This window comes from Oncorhynchus mykiss, chromosome 13 (assembly GCF_013265735.2).
Source record: "Oncorhynchus mykiss isolate Arlee chromosome 13, USDA_OmykA_1.1, whole genome shotgun sequence".
NCBI classification, from domain to species: domain Eukaryota; kingdom Metazoa; phylum Chordata; class Actinopteri; order Salmoniformes; family Salmonidae; genus Oncorhynchus; species Oncorhynchus mykiss.
This window is the reverse complement of record NC_048577.1, coordinates 57047797-57064121: the sequence shown is the minus strand read 5'-3', so window position 1 is coordinate 57064121 and position 16325 is coordinate 57047797. Positions and strand designations below refer to the sequence as shown.

The window sequence follows — 16325 nt, the reverse complement described above, 5'->3', positions numbered from 1 at the left end:
ACAGATATCAACTGGGCATTAAAACATCCTTTAGTACAGATATCAACTGGGCATTAAAACATCCTTTAGTACAGATATCAACTGGGCATTAAAACATCCTTTAGTACAGATATCAACTGGGCATTAAAACATCCTTTAGTACAGATATCAACTGGGCATTAAAACATCATTTAGTACAGATATCAACTGGGCATTAAAACATCCTTCACCTTCGATACAGATATCAACTGGGCATTAAAACATCCTTCACCTTCGATACAGATATCAACTGGGCATTAAAACATCCTTTAGTACAGATATCAACTGGGCATTAAAACATCCTTCACCTTCGATACAGATATCAACTGGGCATTAAAACATCCTTCACCTTCAATACAGATATCAACTGGGCATTAAAACATCATTTAGTACAGATATCAACTGGGCATTAAAACATCCTTCACCTTCGATACAGATATCAACTGGGCATTAAAACATCCTTCACCTTCAATACAGATATCAACTGGGCATTAAAACAACCTTTAGTACAGATGGTTCAGTTGGTTGGAGCATTGTGCTGACAGACAAAGGTTCAGGGTTTGATTTTTTATTGGGACATACAGGGCATATAGGTTTTAAATGTAGGTGGTTCAGCAAATGCACTGAAATTCCAATTGTTCAATGCTTTTCAATGAGGACAATTTGGAACTGGAATTAGGTTTACTTTCAGTGGTCAGTTTAGGGTAAGTGGTTCATTTTAGTGTCAGCAGTTCACTTTAGGGTCAGTGGTTAAACTAGGGTCATTGGTTAATTTTAATATCAGTGGTTCACTTTAGGGTCAGTGGTTAAACTAGGGTCATTGGTTTAGTTTAGGGTCATGGTTGGTGAGGGGGTTAGTATTCTGAGTTTAACCACTATGACCCATTTTCTTTCTTCCAACAGCTGATAAATATCTACAGATCAAGGGTTTGTTAGACCAATGTTTGCCCACTGCCTAACCACACTAGAGGTCAGAAGTCCAGGTGGATAACATGTCCTATTTACATACTTCTAATCTCACACACACACACACACTCACACTCACACTCACACTCACTCTCACACACACACACACGGTGGTGGAGGTCCAGACATAGAAATGTTGTCTTCCCTTTGGTCCCCCTGTTAGTGTTCCTTTTAAAAGTTACGACCTGTTGTCTGGAACCATATGTAAGGATAACCACGGGGATTGATAAGACTGTCCACCCACCACTGGTTTCTCATACACTATACACGCCGCCACTTCATCTGATTCCTTTACATTTAGCAGAAGACAGCAACTCCTATGGACTGACCTCTGTGCAGATGATGTATGATGTTTTAATTTCTGAATAATAGTGAAGGAATCAAACCACTGATGCCAGAGAGAGAAATAATATGACAATGACCATAGGAGTTGCATGCGTGTGTTTGTGCGTCTTTTCTGGGTCGTGTTTATTAGGGCACGTTAACGTTTTAAGACGTTTTGCTGTGGGAAACAAAGATGTGCGTTTCTTATTGGACAGATCCAGGTGGTCCCTCACTGTCCCAGTCCTGTTTTGTGCGTAATGAACGCAGCCCCGTTCTTTTTCTACTTTCAGATGTAGTGGTGTGTTGTTGTGTTGTGCAGGAAACAGGAGCTGTCTAACCTGCTTCATGAGAAGAAGTACCTGAAGGCTCTGGGCCTGGCCATCTCCCTGGACCAGCCACACACTGTGCTCAAAGTCATTAAAGGTATAATTCTGTCCACTCTCGCTTCTTCTATATCCTACTACACATCCACACACACACCGTTTCCACGTCATCAAAGGTACATTTCTCTACCCTCTGTCTCTAGTCTCTCACATGTTTTCTCCACACTGTACATACAGCATGTTGATCATCCAGATTCTTCCTCACATCTCCAGAAATAGCTGCTGGATTCCACATTGCTAATGTTGTCACTCACCTTCCACCCTGTCACTACCTATTATCCTACTGTTTCCTCTGTAGTACTCCCTCAGTCCTCCAGGCACTAGTGTAGAAACTCTACATAACGAGGGTAGCCTAGTGGTTAGAGCTTTGGACTAGTAACCGGAAGGTTGCAAGTTCAAACCCCCGAGCTGACAAGGTACAAATCTGTCGTTCTGCCCCTAACCCACCGTTCCTAGGCCGCCATTGAAAATAAGAATTTGTTCTTAACTGACTTGCCTAGAATAAATTAAATAGAGGTTAAATAAAAAATAAAAACATTACTCAGTAACCAGTTCAGACTCTCTAAACCTCTCTGTCATTAAGTTAATGGATGACGTGACCTGCATACAGACAGGTCCACTGACAGTCTGACACCAAGGCCTTCGAGGCAAATAGACTAAATGGAGCAAATCACTCTGCCCACATTCCAGGCCTTTATGTTCCCTACCTTCTTCTGAGCCAAAACATATATAGTTGTGCATAGGTACACTTTAGTGTTTGTTTATCGAAACAAAGAAGATATACTTGTTTTAGACATTCCTTGTATTGATCATGGATGAGAGAGACTGGGTGGTGTTCATTAGGGCAAAACGTTGCACAACAATAATTATATTTCTCATTTTACAAGTTCCGATTTCGGACCGTTTCCTTCCGTCTCGTGCCTATTGAACATGGCCTGAGAGAGATCAGGTTCTGAGCTAAATGAAGGTACAGTTTATAAACACAGGAGTGTTCACGTACTCAGTGTTTAGGCATTTTGGTGTTGGGAACATCATGTGTATATAGTCAACACACTAGTGCAGCTCCAAAACAACATGTCCTCTTATAACTACTTCGAACACATTCTGTTTAACATATTGAAACTCTAACAACATATAACATACGTGTGTTAAAAATACTTATTTAGGACAAGTCAAGAACTGAAGGGTAATGGCTTTAAAAATGGCATATGTATATACACACTTTAAATTCATATGTAGTTAAAATGACTGCCTCGGCACTTCTAGTGTTAAAATCCATTAAAATAACTGTATGGGAGTGACTAGGGTTCCATGTTTGACCGTGAAGGATTGGTCAGAGGTCATTGTATTGGCATAACAATGGACCGTCATACTGACACTAGAGGGTCTAGAATGGGGTTGTAGACAGGATGGGTCACTTAGGTCATGATGATGCGTACAAGGCTGCATCCCAAATAGAACCCTATTTACTATCTAGTGCACTACTTTTGCTCACCATAGACCTCTGGTCAAAAGTAATGCAGTTTGTAGGGAAAGTTGCAGTTATGTAAGTCTTTAATAGACTGGCCATTGAACTTAGGTTATGTGTGCCAGGATCATAGGCTTCTATATCTGATGTGGGTTACTCTGTGTGTACTGTCTGTGACCTCGTGACTTTCCTGTGTGGCCTCTAGCGATCCGCCAGGGGGAAGATGGTGCTAAGCAGCTGGAGAAGACTGTGCTGAAGCTGCGTCAGGACCAGAAAGGTGAGGTCAGAAAGGATTGGGATATACTAAGCTGGTCCAAAAAAAACACTGTTTTTACTACGTTGCAGAACATTCTGAAAACGTTTTGTGCTTGGTGGGTATCCAATATAGTGATGGAGCCAAATGATAACGGCCCGTGATAAAGCTCCGTGTATGGTAATGGCCCGTGATAAAGCTCTGTGTATGGTAATGGCCCGTGATAAAGGTCTGTGTATGGTAATGGCCTGTGATAAAGGTCTGTGTATGGTAATGGTCCGTGATAAAGGTCTGTGTATGGTAATGGCCCCTGATAAAGGTCTGTGTATGGTAATGGTCCGTGATAAAGGTCTGTGTATGGTAATGGCCCGTGATAAAGGTCTGTGTTTGGTAATGGCCTGTGATAAAGGTCTGTGTATGGTAATGGTCCGTGATAAAGGTCTGTGTATGGTAATGGTCCGTGATAAAGGTCTGTGTATGGTAATGGTCCGTGATAAAGGTCTGTGTTTGGTAATGGCCTGTGATAAAGGTCTGTGTATGGTAATGGTCCGTGATAAAGGTCTGTGTATGGTAATGGTCCGTGATAAAGGTCTGTGTATGGTAATGGTCCGTGATAAAGGTCTGTGTTTGGTAATGGTCCGTGATAAAGGTCTGTGTATGGTAATGGCCCGTGATACAGCTCTGTGTATGGCAATAGCCCGTGATAAAGGTCTGTGTATGGTAATGGCCCGTGATAAAGGTCTGTGTTTGGTAATGGTCCGTGATAAAGGTCTGTGTATGGTAATGGCCCGTGATACAGCTCTGTGTATGGCAATGGCCCGTGATAAAGGTCTGTGTATGGTAATGGCCCGTGATAAAGGTCTGTGTTTGGTAATGGCCTGTGATAAAGGTCTGTGTATGGTAATGGCCCGTGATAAAGGTCTGTGTTTGGTAATGGTCCGTGTATGGTAATGGCCCGTGATAAAGGTCTGTGTTTGGTAATGGTCCGTGTATGGTAATGGCCCGTGATAAAGGTCTGTGTATGGTAATGGCCCGTGATAAAGGTCTGTGTATGGTAATGGCCCGTGATAAAGGTCTGTGTTTGGTAATGGTCCGTGTATGGTAATGGCCCGTGATAAAGGTCTGTGTATGGTAATGGTCCGTGATAAAGGTCTGTGTTTGGTAATGGCCCGTGATAAAGGTCTGTGTATGGTAATGGCCCGTGATAAAGGTCTGTGTATGGTAATGGCCCGTGATAAAGGTCTGTGTATGGTAATGGCCCGTGATAAACGTCTGTGTATGGTAATGGCCCCTGATAAAGGTCTGTGTATGGTAATGGCCCGTGATAAAGGTCTGTGTATGGTAATGGCCCGTGATACAGCTCTGTGTATGGTAATGGCCCGTGATAAAGGTCTGTGTTTGGTAATGGTCTGTGTATGGTAATGGCCCGTGATAAAGGTCTGTGTATGGTAATGGCCCGTGATAAAGGTCTGTGTATGGTAATGGCCCGTGATAAAGGTCTGTGTATGGTAATGGCCCGTGATAAAGGTCTGTGTATGGTAACGGCCCGTGATAAAGCTCTGTGTATGGTAATGGCCCGTGATAAAGGTCTGTGTTTGGTAATGGCCCGTGATACAGCTCTGTGTATGGCAATGGCCCGTGATAAAGGTCCGTGTATGGTAATGGCCCGTGATAAAGGTCTGTGTATGGTAATGGCCCGTGATAAAGGTCTGTGTATGGTAATGGCCCGTGATAAAGGTCTGTGTATGGTAATGGCCCGTGATAAAGGTCTGTGTTTGGTAATGGTCTGTGTATGGTAATGGCCCGTGATAAAGGTCTGTGTATGGTAATGGCCCGTGATAAAGGTCTGTGTATGGTAATGGCCCGTGATAAAGGTCTGTGTATGGTAACGGCCCGTGATAAAGCTCTGTGTATGGTAATGGCCCGTGATAAAGGTCTGTGTTTGGTAATGGCCCGTGATACAGCTCTGTGTATGGCAATGGCCCGTGATAAAGGTCCGTGTATGGTAATGGCCCGTGATAAAGGTCTGTGTATGGTAATGGCCCGTGATAAAGGTCTGTGTATGGTAATGGCCCCTGATAAAGGTCTGTGTATGGTAACGGTCCGTGTATGGTAATGGCCCGTGATAAAGGTCTGTGTTTGGTAATGGTCCGTGATAAAGGTCTGTGTTTGGTAATGGCCCGTGATAAAGGTCTGTGTTTGGTAATGGCCCGTGATAAAGGTCTGTGTATGGTAATGGCCCGTGATAAAGGTCTGTGTATGGTAATGGCCCGTGATAAAGGTCTGTGTATGGTAATGGCCCGTGATAAAGTCACGGGTATGGTAATGGTCCGTGTAATCCTAACCTTGACTCTCTCTACTCCCCCTCCCCCCCAGAGTCTATGCTGCGCTACTGTGCTGTGTGGAACACCAATGCCCGGAGCTGTCTGGACGCCCAGGCTGTGATCCAGGTGATGCTCACACACCTCTCCCCTGAAGAGCTGCTCCAGTACCAAGGAGCACGTGCACACCTGGAGGGACTCATACCTTACACTGGTGAGGTGGGGTGTGTGTGTTAGTCACATTGATGTATAGACTCACGCCAGACGTGACAACTACCTCTGTGCAGATGATGTATGATGTTTTAATTTCTGAATAATAGTGAAGGAATCAAACCACTGATGCCAGAGAAAGTGTCCGCTGATTGTGTGTGTTAGGGATGGTGTCTGCTGATTGTGTGTTAGTGATGGTGTCTGCTGATCGTGTGTGTTAGTGATGGTGTCTGCTGATTGTGTGTGTTAGTGATGGTGTCTGCAGATTGTGTGTTAGTGATGGTGTCTGCTGATTGTGTGTTAGTGATGGTGTCTGCTGATTGTGTGTGTTAATGATGGTGTCCGCTGATTGTGTGTGTTAGTGATGGTGTCTGCTGATTGTGTGTGTTAGTGATGGTGTCTGCTGATTGTGTGTTAGTGATGGTGTCTGTTGATTGTGTGTTAGTGATGGTGTCTGCTGATTGTGTGTGTGTTGGTTTCTGCTGATTGTGTGTGTGATGGTGTCTGCTGATTGTGTGTGTTGGTGTCTGCTGATTGTGTGTGTGATGGTGTCTGCTGATTGTGTGTGATGGTGTCTGCTGATCGTGTGTGTTAGTGATGGTGTCTGCTGATTGTGTGTGTTAGTGATGGTCTCTGCTGATTGTGTGTTAGTGATGGTGTCTGCTGATTGTGTATGTTAATGATGGTGTCCGCTAATTGTGTGTGTTAGTGATGGTGTCTGCTGATTGTGTGTTAGTGATGGTGTCTGCTGATTGTGTGTTAGTGATGGTGTCTGTTGATTGTGTGTTAGTGATGGTGTCTGCTGATTGTGTGTGTGTTGGTTTCTGCTGATTGTGTGTTGGTGTTTGCTGATTGTGTGTTGGTGTCTGCTGATTGTGTGTGTGATGGTGTCTGCTGATTGTGTGTGTTGGTGTCTGCTGATTGTGTGTGTTGGTGTCTGCTGATTGTGTGTGTGTTGGAGTCTGCTGATTGTGTGTGTGATGGTGTCTGCTGATTGTGTGTGTGATGGTGTCTGCTGATTGTGTGTGTGATGGTGTCTGCTGATTGTGTGTGTGTTGGTGTCTGCTGATTGTGTGTGTGATGGTGTCTGCTGATTGTGTGTGTGATGGTGTCTGCTGATTGTGTGTGTGATGGTGTCTGCTGATTGTGTGTGTGATGGTGTCTGCTGATTGTGTGTGTGATGGTGTCTGCTGATTGTGTGTGTGATGGTGTCTGCTGATTGTGTGTTAGTGTTGGTGTCTGCTGATTGTGTGATGGTGTCTGCTGATTGTGTGTGTGATGGTGTCTGCTGATTGTGTGTGTGTTGGTTTCTGCTGATTGTGTGTGTGTTGGTGTCTGCTGATTGTGTGTTAGTGATGGTGTCTGCTGATTGTGTGTTAGTGATGGTGTCTGCTGATTGTGTGTGTGATGGTGTCTGCTGATTGTGTGTGCGCATCTTTACGTGTTTGTTGATACAGTTCCCTTGTTTGATTTGACACTTTGTCCCCGCAGAGAGGCACATGCAAAGGATAGGCCGTCTGCTGCAAGCCTCCATGTTCCTGGACTACATGTGGCAGAAGATGAGAGTGACAGGAGCTCCAGCCAGGTGAGGGTGACCAGGGGAGGGCCTTAAACACAACACCCACCAATCACAATCCAGGGCTTATACTAACACTACACAGCCTTGCCTAATGACTTTCAAATGTTTTTTCAAATACATTGCTTTTAGAAAGATTCAGAATAAAAAACACATACATTTCATTGTTTCGAGTTTCTTTTAATAGGGATTGATAGCGATGACAGGATTCGCCCTAAAACAGATTCTAACATACACTTAAGTGTGTTTCACTTAGTCTTCCATCAATATCATTGCTTTGACTGAAGTGGAAATTCGACTTAAGCAATTGTTAGGATTCGCTTCTCTGAAGTGAAAGACATGTTCAATTGTTTGATTTCATGTTTCCTTGTAGCCTTCTAAGTAACTTCGTAGCAAGACGCAGTCATCCGACCTATCAGCGTTGACAGTATGCCACGCGAAGGTTGCTCTAGATCTAATCTGAGTCTAGAACAATGGCTGTTGTCGTTCATAGGAATGTATCTGGGCAAGAGAGATGACTTTCACATATCTGTGGTTTGAGACCAATACCTGTGTAACCAAACTGATGTTTTTACTGTAAGTACTGTAGTAGACTTCATTCTGAAACCACATTCCCTCTCTATGGCTGCTTCACAAATGGCACCCTATTGCCTATATACAAGTGCACTGCTTTTCACTAGGGCTCTGGTCTAAAGTAGTGCACTACATAGGGAATATGGTGCCATTTGGGACAAAGTTTATAAGCTTTGTCAGCACTGTAATGATGAATAACAAACTGATTGAGGAATGTTAACAGCGATAACCAGGTACTGGAATCAGCAGGAGATCAATCAGAGGCTGTACAATCACATACTGTACCATGGAGAGTAAATTCCAATAAATCAACACTGAAACATCTGGAAGAATGAGGCTGTAGGTCAGGTTTGAAGAATTATTATTTTAAGTCATTGTCATGGGTCAAGCATAAAGATGTCTTCTGCAGTACCCTAATGTATGATGTGATAGGAAGTATGCAGCAGAGCCTAATTCTTCAACATGGTCTTAAGACCCAATAAGAATCCAGCTAGAGTCCAGCTTCAGGAAATACGGCAGAGCAAACATGGGTCTGTGTGACACGTGAATTATATGGATATTTGACCTCCTTTGTTTGTTGCTGATGTGTGATGTCATATCCTTTTACAGTATGGACTCGCAGGATGAGGAGATGGACACCGCCTCTCTTCAGGTGCCACACCCCCTGTTCATGATTGACAAGCGACCAGGTGAGGGTGGAGATGGGACTAAGGAACAGAGGGATGGAGAGGAGAGATGGAATGAGGGAGAGGCGGAGGAGGACGATGGTCTCGAGGAAGATACCAACTGCCCGGCCAACATGGAGGATGATGATGATGATGATGAAGTCAGTATCACCAGGAAAGCCTCAGTCAGGGGACAAAGGGAAGAAAATGGACAGAACGGGAAAAAAAATGGCAACCATCACTCTGGCAGTGAGGAGAGTTCAAGAGAGAAGGACCGAGGAGACCAAACAGAGGCTGAGATCCTCCTGTCTGCAGCGTCCCTTCCACCCCTCCAGGCAATCATCAGCTGATGGCAGACTGTCTGACATCAAGCCCACTAAGGATTCCATGAGTGTGAACCCGCGGGAGTCTCCTTCAGCATGGACCACTGCCTGGAGCAACAGTGTGGCTTTATAGACACTGACGGACAGAGAAGCAGGTCCTGAACGACCTTTTATAATAAACTGGTTTTGAGGTTGATAGGCCTGGCTGGCAGCCATTTTGGAAAACCGTGTAATTTTTCATAAATAGTGCCACAAGTTTTTCTTGACCATGTTAGCTCATCGGGAAAAACTCTGGGTGCTATTGGAAGCCTGCTAATGGTACCTAGTGGAAGCCTGCTACTGGTACCTAGTGGAAGCCTGCTACTGGTACCTAGTGGAAGCCTGCTACTGGTACCTAGTGGAAGCCTGCTACTAGAGGTCAGAAATTGTCGAGGCTCTACCTGTAACTTCTTCCCCATTCTTCAACAGAAACCAGTGCTTGTGAATTTTTATATTTGTATGTTGTTGTGCAGTCCTGCTCTTCCACATAAACAACACATTTTGTTTGTCATGATTACAAATGCATCTGGAATAAAATGTATGCCTTGTATTTATTGTGCTCCTTTTTTTTAACAAGTTTGTATTCATTTTAAACATCAACCAATATGTTCATGTAAAAGAGTGTTTGAAGACTTAACTTATTTAACATAAAATTCCCATAGGAGCATAAACCACGACACAGGAAAGGGTGAAAAGGTCAAGCCTTCATTCCTTTGCCACATTATTAGACTGGTCCAGCATATTGTCACCCTGTTATCTGTCTGTCACATTTGATTAAAGTCTGGGATCTCTGGTATGACTCAGGGAGAGCTCTAACAGTATAAACCAGTGGGACTCAGGGAGAGCTCTGACAGTATAAACCAGTGGACTCAGAGAGCTCTTAACAGTATAAACCAGTGGACTCAGAGAGCTCTAACAGTATAAACCAGTGGGACTCAGGGAGAGCTCTGACAGTATAAACCAGTGGACTCAAAGAGCTCTAACAGTATAAACCAGTGGACTCAGAGCTCTAACAGTATGAGAGTACAATTCATAGTAAGCTAGCGGTGGATAGAAATGGTGACTCCAAGAGAGAGAAATTGGGTGCTTTGCTATGGAGGAAAAGAGATGGAACCACTCGGCATGCCACACACACAACATCCTGTTAAGTTTAAATCAGGATATTTTCTCCATTCAAAGAGGCGGACAAGTTATTTTAGTATTAGAATTTATTGCTTTTTGCAGTACAAGATGTTATTTTAGTATAATAATGTATTACAATTTGTTGCAGTTTGCAGTACAATATGATATGGAATCAACCATAGTTGCTAATAACAGTTTTCCAGTATGGAAAAATAGAGATCTATAGATTAAAAGACTATACAGTGGAAACTATGAAAACACATTTTAGGATTTAATAGAAGACAGAAGATTCTATTAGAAGATTCATGACAATCACAGAAAATGTTATTTTTTTCTATCTAAATTGCTACTGAATGTTTATTCACAAAAGTGTATATTTTAATTATACCAGTATATGACCTGACTTCACATTAAGTGAAGAGAAATTATTCATTAAAACAGGAATGTAGACAAATGACAGTAAACCCCTAACCGTAATATTTGTTCATCCACAAAATAAATCCTGAATTAATAGACAGCATTAAAATAATGTTTACAATGCAGCTATCAGTATCCATCTCCAGGTGCATGGAAGTAGGCCTGACGAACAGAGCAAGAAGTAAACTTCCACATTAAAAAAATAAAGACTCAATATGTGACTCAGAGTATTACAGTAACGTATGATTCTTCCTCCCATATCACAACTCATGGTTACATGACCAGCCCCAAGGCAGTTAAACACTTTAAAACACAGTGTAATCATGTTCAGGTAACTTCATAACGGATAAGTCCCACAGTCCGGCTTCTAGTACAGTGACTTTCTGTGCTAAAGCCTTTAGATTCTTCCTGGAATCCATCAAGACACCACACCACATGTCCTGGCCACAACCCAGTCTTCACCCTCGGTTTTAAAAGGCTAAGGAGGAACTGGCTACCCATGACTCATCAGTGGGATCAGTGGACCCACCACCATTTTGGGTCAACACTGCTCCAATTTAGCGGCTCAGTATCACAGCAGGCGCTGGCGACAGCTTGGCTTTGGAGGCGTTCTTGCGCGTGACTGTAGTGCAGCGTGTCAGGATCTCCTGCACCCTGGGCCTGGGGGGCACCTTGGGGGTGGTTGGGGCCATCTTGAACATGTTTGGGTCAGATCTTCCGTGGACCATCCTCCCCTCCAACACGCCGCTGTCGGGGTTGAGACGGTCGGCCACCATGGGCGGCGGTGTGCGGGCGCGCCGGAGACGCTCGTCCATGTCGGCGCGGCTCAGGTTGAGGGACGAGCTGCAGGATGACGAACTGAGGTCGTCGCTGAAGTCACTGCCCTCGCTTCCCATGCTGCCCTCGCTTCCCATGCTGCCGGCGAGGCTGCGCTTGCGTCTATCCATCTCCCCATCCACCTCCACCATGATAGTAGGCATTGGAGTGCCCTTGCTAGGGTATGCCGGGGCGGGGGTGGTGACCATCACAGGTGAAGGGCTAAGCCGAGGCACAGTTAGAACATTAAAAGAATGAGACTTGAGCTTGTCGGTAGGCTTGAGCTGATTTGGTGTGGAAGGTTGGGAGCTGGGCGGCTGCAGGATGTTGCCTTGGGAATGGCTGCGCTCGTGGGAGTGTCCGGCCAGCGTGTGGTCAGAGCTGGAGCTGTGGACCTGTAGCTGGGCCAGGTTGAGAGCCGCCAGGCGGACACGGGGGTTGTTGTAGGGCTGCAGGTACATGGCAGGTACGAAGCCGCTCTTGCCGTTGTATCTGTCAAGAGGAGAAAGAAGAAATTGGAAACTGACATGAGTTTGGATTTCATATCAGAAATCACAATGTTGTCAAAGCCTTGGTACAATATGTTATCCTAGGTAATGATAGACGACAAGTCTGTGGCCTTTGTCTGTCTAGCTTTCACTTAAATTGACAAGTCAATGGCCGTGTCCGAAATCTGGCTTGGCTACTACTTACTTAAACTGCATACTGTGTACTAATCTTACTACATACTATTTTGAACGTACTGTTTAGTAAAAAGGTATGCAGTAAGAAACAAATTGAGAATTTGAGATTATAACCCACTGGGCAAAAACTGATTGAATCAGTGTTGCTTCCACGTAATTCCATGTGATGATGTTCAATCAACATGGGAAACTGATTGGATTTGAAAAAAGTCAACATAAGGGAATTTAGCATTTTTTTCACCCAACGTTTAACCATTTTTTGGTGAATTCACATTAGATGACAAATCAACCAAATGTAAATCAAAACTAGATGTTGAACTGACGTCTGGGAGGTTATATCTGCATTTTTGTCAAAATGAGGTTATTGACATGTCCTTGTTCTGTTCAATGTTCTCTACCTATATAGTACTCTAAATACCCCAATTCATGTTGTGAAGTTCAAAAGAATACAAGATTTTAAAAAAAAATCTCTGATACTATTCAAATCAATGAGGGTTCGGAACGTTAAAGCCAATTATCGAATAATATTTTGGAGTATTTGGACACGGCCATTGTCAAGAGAATCTTTGGATTTGATTCAGTGAAAAGATAACAGCTAAGTAATTCAGTCACGTCAACTTCCAAGGGGAAGCTACCAACTGTTTTCTAATGATAGGGGCAGAACACGCTGAGAGGTTGTCTCAAAAGAGCATTGAGCAGACAATGGCTCAGCTATCTCTGGTATTGGGTTCTTCAGAATCAACTAATGATAACTTGTAATGTAGTGAGATAATTACAGCGTTGTTGTTTCCGCATGATATCTGATGGACGGGCGATGATACTCTGCATGTCTGTCTGCACCATGACTTTCAATTCCAATTCAATTTCCATTCTCTCAATGCATTTGCTGTCATCTGACCATAGAATTAGTATGAGTTCTAATAATTTTGATTCCATGGTTCCGACAGTCTGGAAGTCATGCTTCTCTTTTACAGCTATAGCTACTGTATTCTTCCTGTTTAGTCAGACAGGTGTTGTTCAGTAACATACCTGATCAGCCACCAGCCATTGTCAGACTTCTGCAGGACTTCCACCACTGAGCCAATGTCCATAGACACCTCGTCTCTATTTGTGGCTTTGTAGCTTCTGACAGCACTGTACAGCACACCTATTTGTGGGCGATTCAGAATGTTAGGATGGGTGCAACATCAATATATGGCAATATACTGTCAGTGGGGGTCCACACCTTGCAGTACATGCACAGTACAGTATTTGCAGTGTATATGTCTCGACGCTGGTGCATCAGCTATAGGTGAATGTTTTATAGATTTGTTGATGTGAACATTTTTGCAGATGATCCCCTGATGATCCCTTCCCAGGCTATAGAAAACATAAATACATATGTGTCAGGGATAAGAGATGATGGTCTCTTACTTTCTCCATAGGACTCGTCACTATCGTCATCCTCATTCCCCTCTACCTTCTCCAGGTATGGAGCAGGGAACCAGGCCATACGCTTGTCCTCATTCTCCACCAGCCACCAGCCTGGGAGCAGAGGAAGAGGGGTTAGACTGGTGATGGACATTTATGATCAGCTCTCTCAAACCCATTACATGTCACAGAATCAATACATTCGTGATTAAAAGTGATGCGATTTTACATGTTCATTACAAAGGAAAATACATGTTCATTATACTTTATGGAAGGCAAATCACAGCAGACGTTCTCTCACCTGCTTTGTCTTTGATGAGCACGTCCAAGTTTTCGTCCACGGCCACTTTGAACGGCCGGTTCTTGGTGTCTTTGGTCTCATAAGGTGCCATGCACCGGTATGCCTCTGTTACGAACGGCTGCGTAACGTTTCCAATGTTGACACTCTTGTCATGTCCAGCGGAATCCTCTGAAGGCATGATCATGATACTGAGGAAGGAAGTCACATTGTAAATGTATGACTATTTATTGTACTGAATTAAATCACCAAAACATAACGGGACACTGGATTTGAAGTTGATCCACTTGTGCGTAATACTGCGCGTAATACTCAGGACACAGTGGTATTCCCTAAGCAATGTGCATAATTCTCACTATAATCTACCTATTCTTGGCAAACTCTGGCTGTAGATCTTGGTCCTTGGGGTGGAAGTACCGGATGAGTTCAGGACATTGTGAGACGCGCGGGTCACAGCTGAGGAGCTCGCTGCAGTATTTCTCCAAAAACTTGAGCTGGACCACCGACTTGCTTGGACCATTATTCTTTGTGTTAATCTTCATCCTCCAGTCTGACGAAGGAATATACGACGATTACTAATTAATGACTTATTAGTTATATAAAGGATACAAATGATAGACATCAACCGGCAACGTGATATTAAAAGTAAAACATAGGCCTACCTCGAAATCTAGGAATAATTCTGTCCGATTTTTTAAGTGGGTTCGCAGGTGGGAATTTCTTCTTCATTTGTTCCTGTTTTGGATAAAAAGTTTGGCCTAAGTAAGAAAAGCATGGCTCCATATTATATTTTGCATTTATGTAGCCTACATTAGATCAGACAATTTGAATTGTAGTTGATGATGTAACTTACATTAAGTGTCTTGAAGTCCTTGAAGGTTCTGTAAACAATGATGTCATTCTGATCTGACCAAAGCACCGATGTCATGTACATCTGGACATTTGAAATAAGTTATAAATATCAATTAAATCTTTGGTATAAATCATTGCTGTCAAATTCAAAAATAAAGGTTTTAGTTAATTGCACTCACAAAATACAGCAAAAAAGAATCAACAATTTTCGGGAAATGATTAATTAACAGGCATAAACAATAGTTGAACATCTCATGCAGAAATCTGGAGAAATATCCCATAACAGCAGCAGTAGTATTACATGCATCAAGTATCCATACTTTGCTTTTCTCCTTGTGCATTACTCCAATCAGTCGGATATTAACCGGATACCGTTGCTCCTCCATGTTAGTCATTAAAAAGCCTAGATGCGTAAAGTCCTATGGAGATGTGTATTCCTAACTAACTGACTGGAGCTCAAATGGCCAACAGATTAATATATCTCTCCGAGTAAGAAGGTGTGGCAGTAGAGGCACGTAAGCAAACAAATAGGAGGACAATATTTGCGTCACGTGAGCAGCTCCCGCTGTAGTGGCGCAAGTGTGGGAACTACACTGTTGCAACCAGTGTATCATAATTTCAGTGGCGAACCATCATTCAGGGCAGGCGGGGAAGACCCTGTTTCGATTAAAGTCTTAATCAAAATTACGGATTGCCTCTTATCCGCTCGTCATCCCCTTATGCCATAGTTTGTACCCCTTATGCCATAGTTTGTACATCTCAATGCCATAGTTTGTACATCTCAATTGTCAGTAGAAACCACATTTGTTTAAGTAAGTCAGCCATATCAGCTATGTTTTTTTAAGGCAGTAAATGAGGCTAAATTATCTGTTTTGCTGCCAGACAAGGCTCCGCTGATAGCCAGGTAATTTGTCTGATTTTCTGTAACAATGGTATGGGTATAATAATGCATTTTATTTTGTAAAGTGGTTTCTTGCATCAAACAACAATAACAACAGTCACCTTGTCTGAAGGACAAATGGATAAACAGGTTAATGTCAAGCCCTGCATGTTTTTTTCAAAAGTCTCAGAATGTAGGCCTACATTGAACAACACACATTGTCTGTTACTGTAGGCTGAATGATAGAACAGCTATTTCCATGTCAAAATGTTATGGGAGGCATTTTCTCCATTGTTTTTGATGGTAGGCCAATCTAGAAGGCCTACATTATGATCAAATAGCCATAGTAACTTGGCCATTGTTAAAACTGATCTTAAAGCGGGTACAGCTGCATTTTCACAGTGTTGAAGTTTGCACTCAGCAGACCTGAAATTTGACATTTTTTTAGGGAACATTGGTTGCAACACATATGCCTACCTGCAGCCTGCAGGCACACTCAGCATCTCTCTGGAGATATTGCATTTATTGCTTTTACTGAGCTTTGATGACATGTCATTTTATTACTTGTGATAAAGTAGTAGTCGTTTTACTACAGTAGACAGGCCCACCTCTTCTCTATTCAGTGAAACAGCTACAACAGCCATATAAAATAAGCACAGCAGAAAAACAGTTCTGCCTTTAACTGCCTGTTTTTGGAACCTCATTTCTTCCCTGCCCATGCTGGGTCA

At 43.1% G+C, this 16325-nt stretch overlaps 2 protein-coding genes across 4 annotated transcripts in view; one reads left to right on the top strand and one right to left on the bottom strand.

Moving 5' to 3' along the window:
- LOC110486894 (transducin beta-like protein 3) overlaps positions 1-9669 on the top strand; it is a 31069-nt gene extending 21400 nt beyond the window's left edge. Inside the window, exons 19-24 of one of the 2 annotated variants that reach the window (XR_005035612.1) lie at positions 1628-1731; positions 3365-3436; positions 5789-5947; positions 7435-7528; positions 8702-9398; positions 9447-9669. Coding sequence is in view for 1 of the 2 variants with exons in the window: in XM_036941604.1 (XP_036797499.1) it covers positions 1628-1731; positions 3365-3436; positions 5789-5947; positions 7435-7528; positions 8702-9107 (835 nt within the window). In the remaining variant the exon portion in view is untranslated. Of the gene's footprint in view, positions 1-1627; positions 1732-3364; positions 3437-5788; positions 5948-7434; positions 7529-8701 lie in introns of both variants that reach the window. The other variant, XM_036941604.1, reaches the window with a different exon arrangement.
- A 1003-nt stretch (positions 9670-10672) lies between these two features.
- On the bottom strand, positions 10673-15190 carry LOC110486862 (NADPH oxidase organizer 1). Of its 2 annotated transcripts, none has more exons than XM_036941603.1 (8): positions 15038-15190; positions 14719-14799; positions 14528-14623; positions 14232-14415; positions 13869-14056; positions 13571-13681; positions 13187-13304; positions 10673-11966 (listed from the first exon to the last, which is right to left on the bottom strand). In XM_036941603.1, the coding sequence occupies exons 3-8, from the start codon at positions 14592-14594 to the stop codon at positions 11216-11218; spliced, it is 1419 nt and encodes a 472-aa protein (XP_036797498.1). In that variant the 5' UTR covers positions 14595-14623; positions 14719-14799; positions 15038-15190; the 3' UTR covers positions 10673-11215. The 2 variants fall into 2 exon arrangements, with proteins under 2 accessions (XP_036797498.1, XP_021414364.2); XM_021558689.2 differs by having other exon boundaries at positions 14528-14600.
- Positions 15191-16325: the final 1135 nt, after the last annotated feature.

Coding starts and splice junctions, on each gene's coding strand:
- LOC110486862 (XM_021558689.2), bottom strand. CDS start 15,112: ATGACTAACATGGAGGAGCAACGGTATCCGGTTAATATCCGACTGATT. Junction 14,800..15,037: donor TGCACAAGGAGAAAAGCAAA/GTATGGATACTT, acceptor TCAAATGTCCAG/ATGTACATGACATCGGTGCT. Junction 13,682..13,868: donor GCTCATCAAAGACAAAGCAG/GTGAGAGAACGT, acceptor CTCTGCTCCCAG/GCTGGTGGCTGGTGGAGAAT.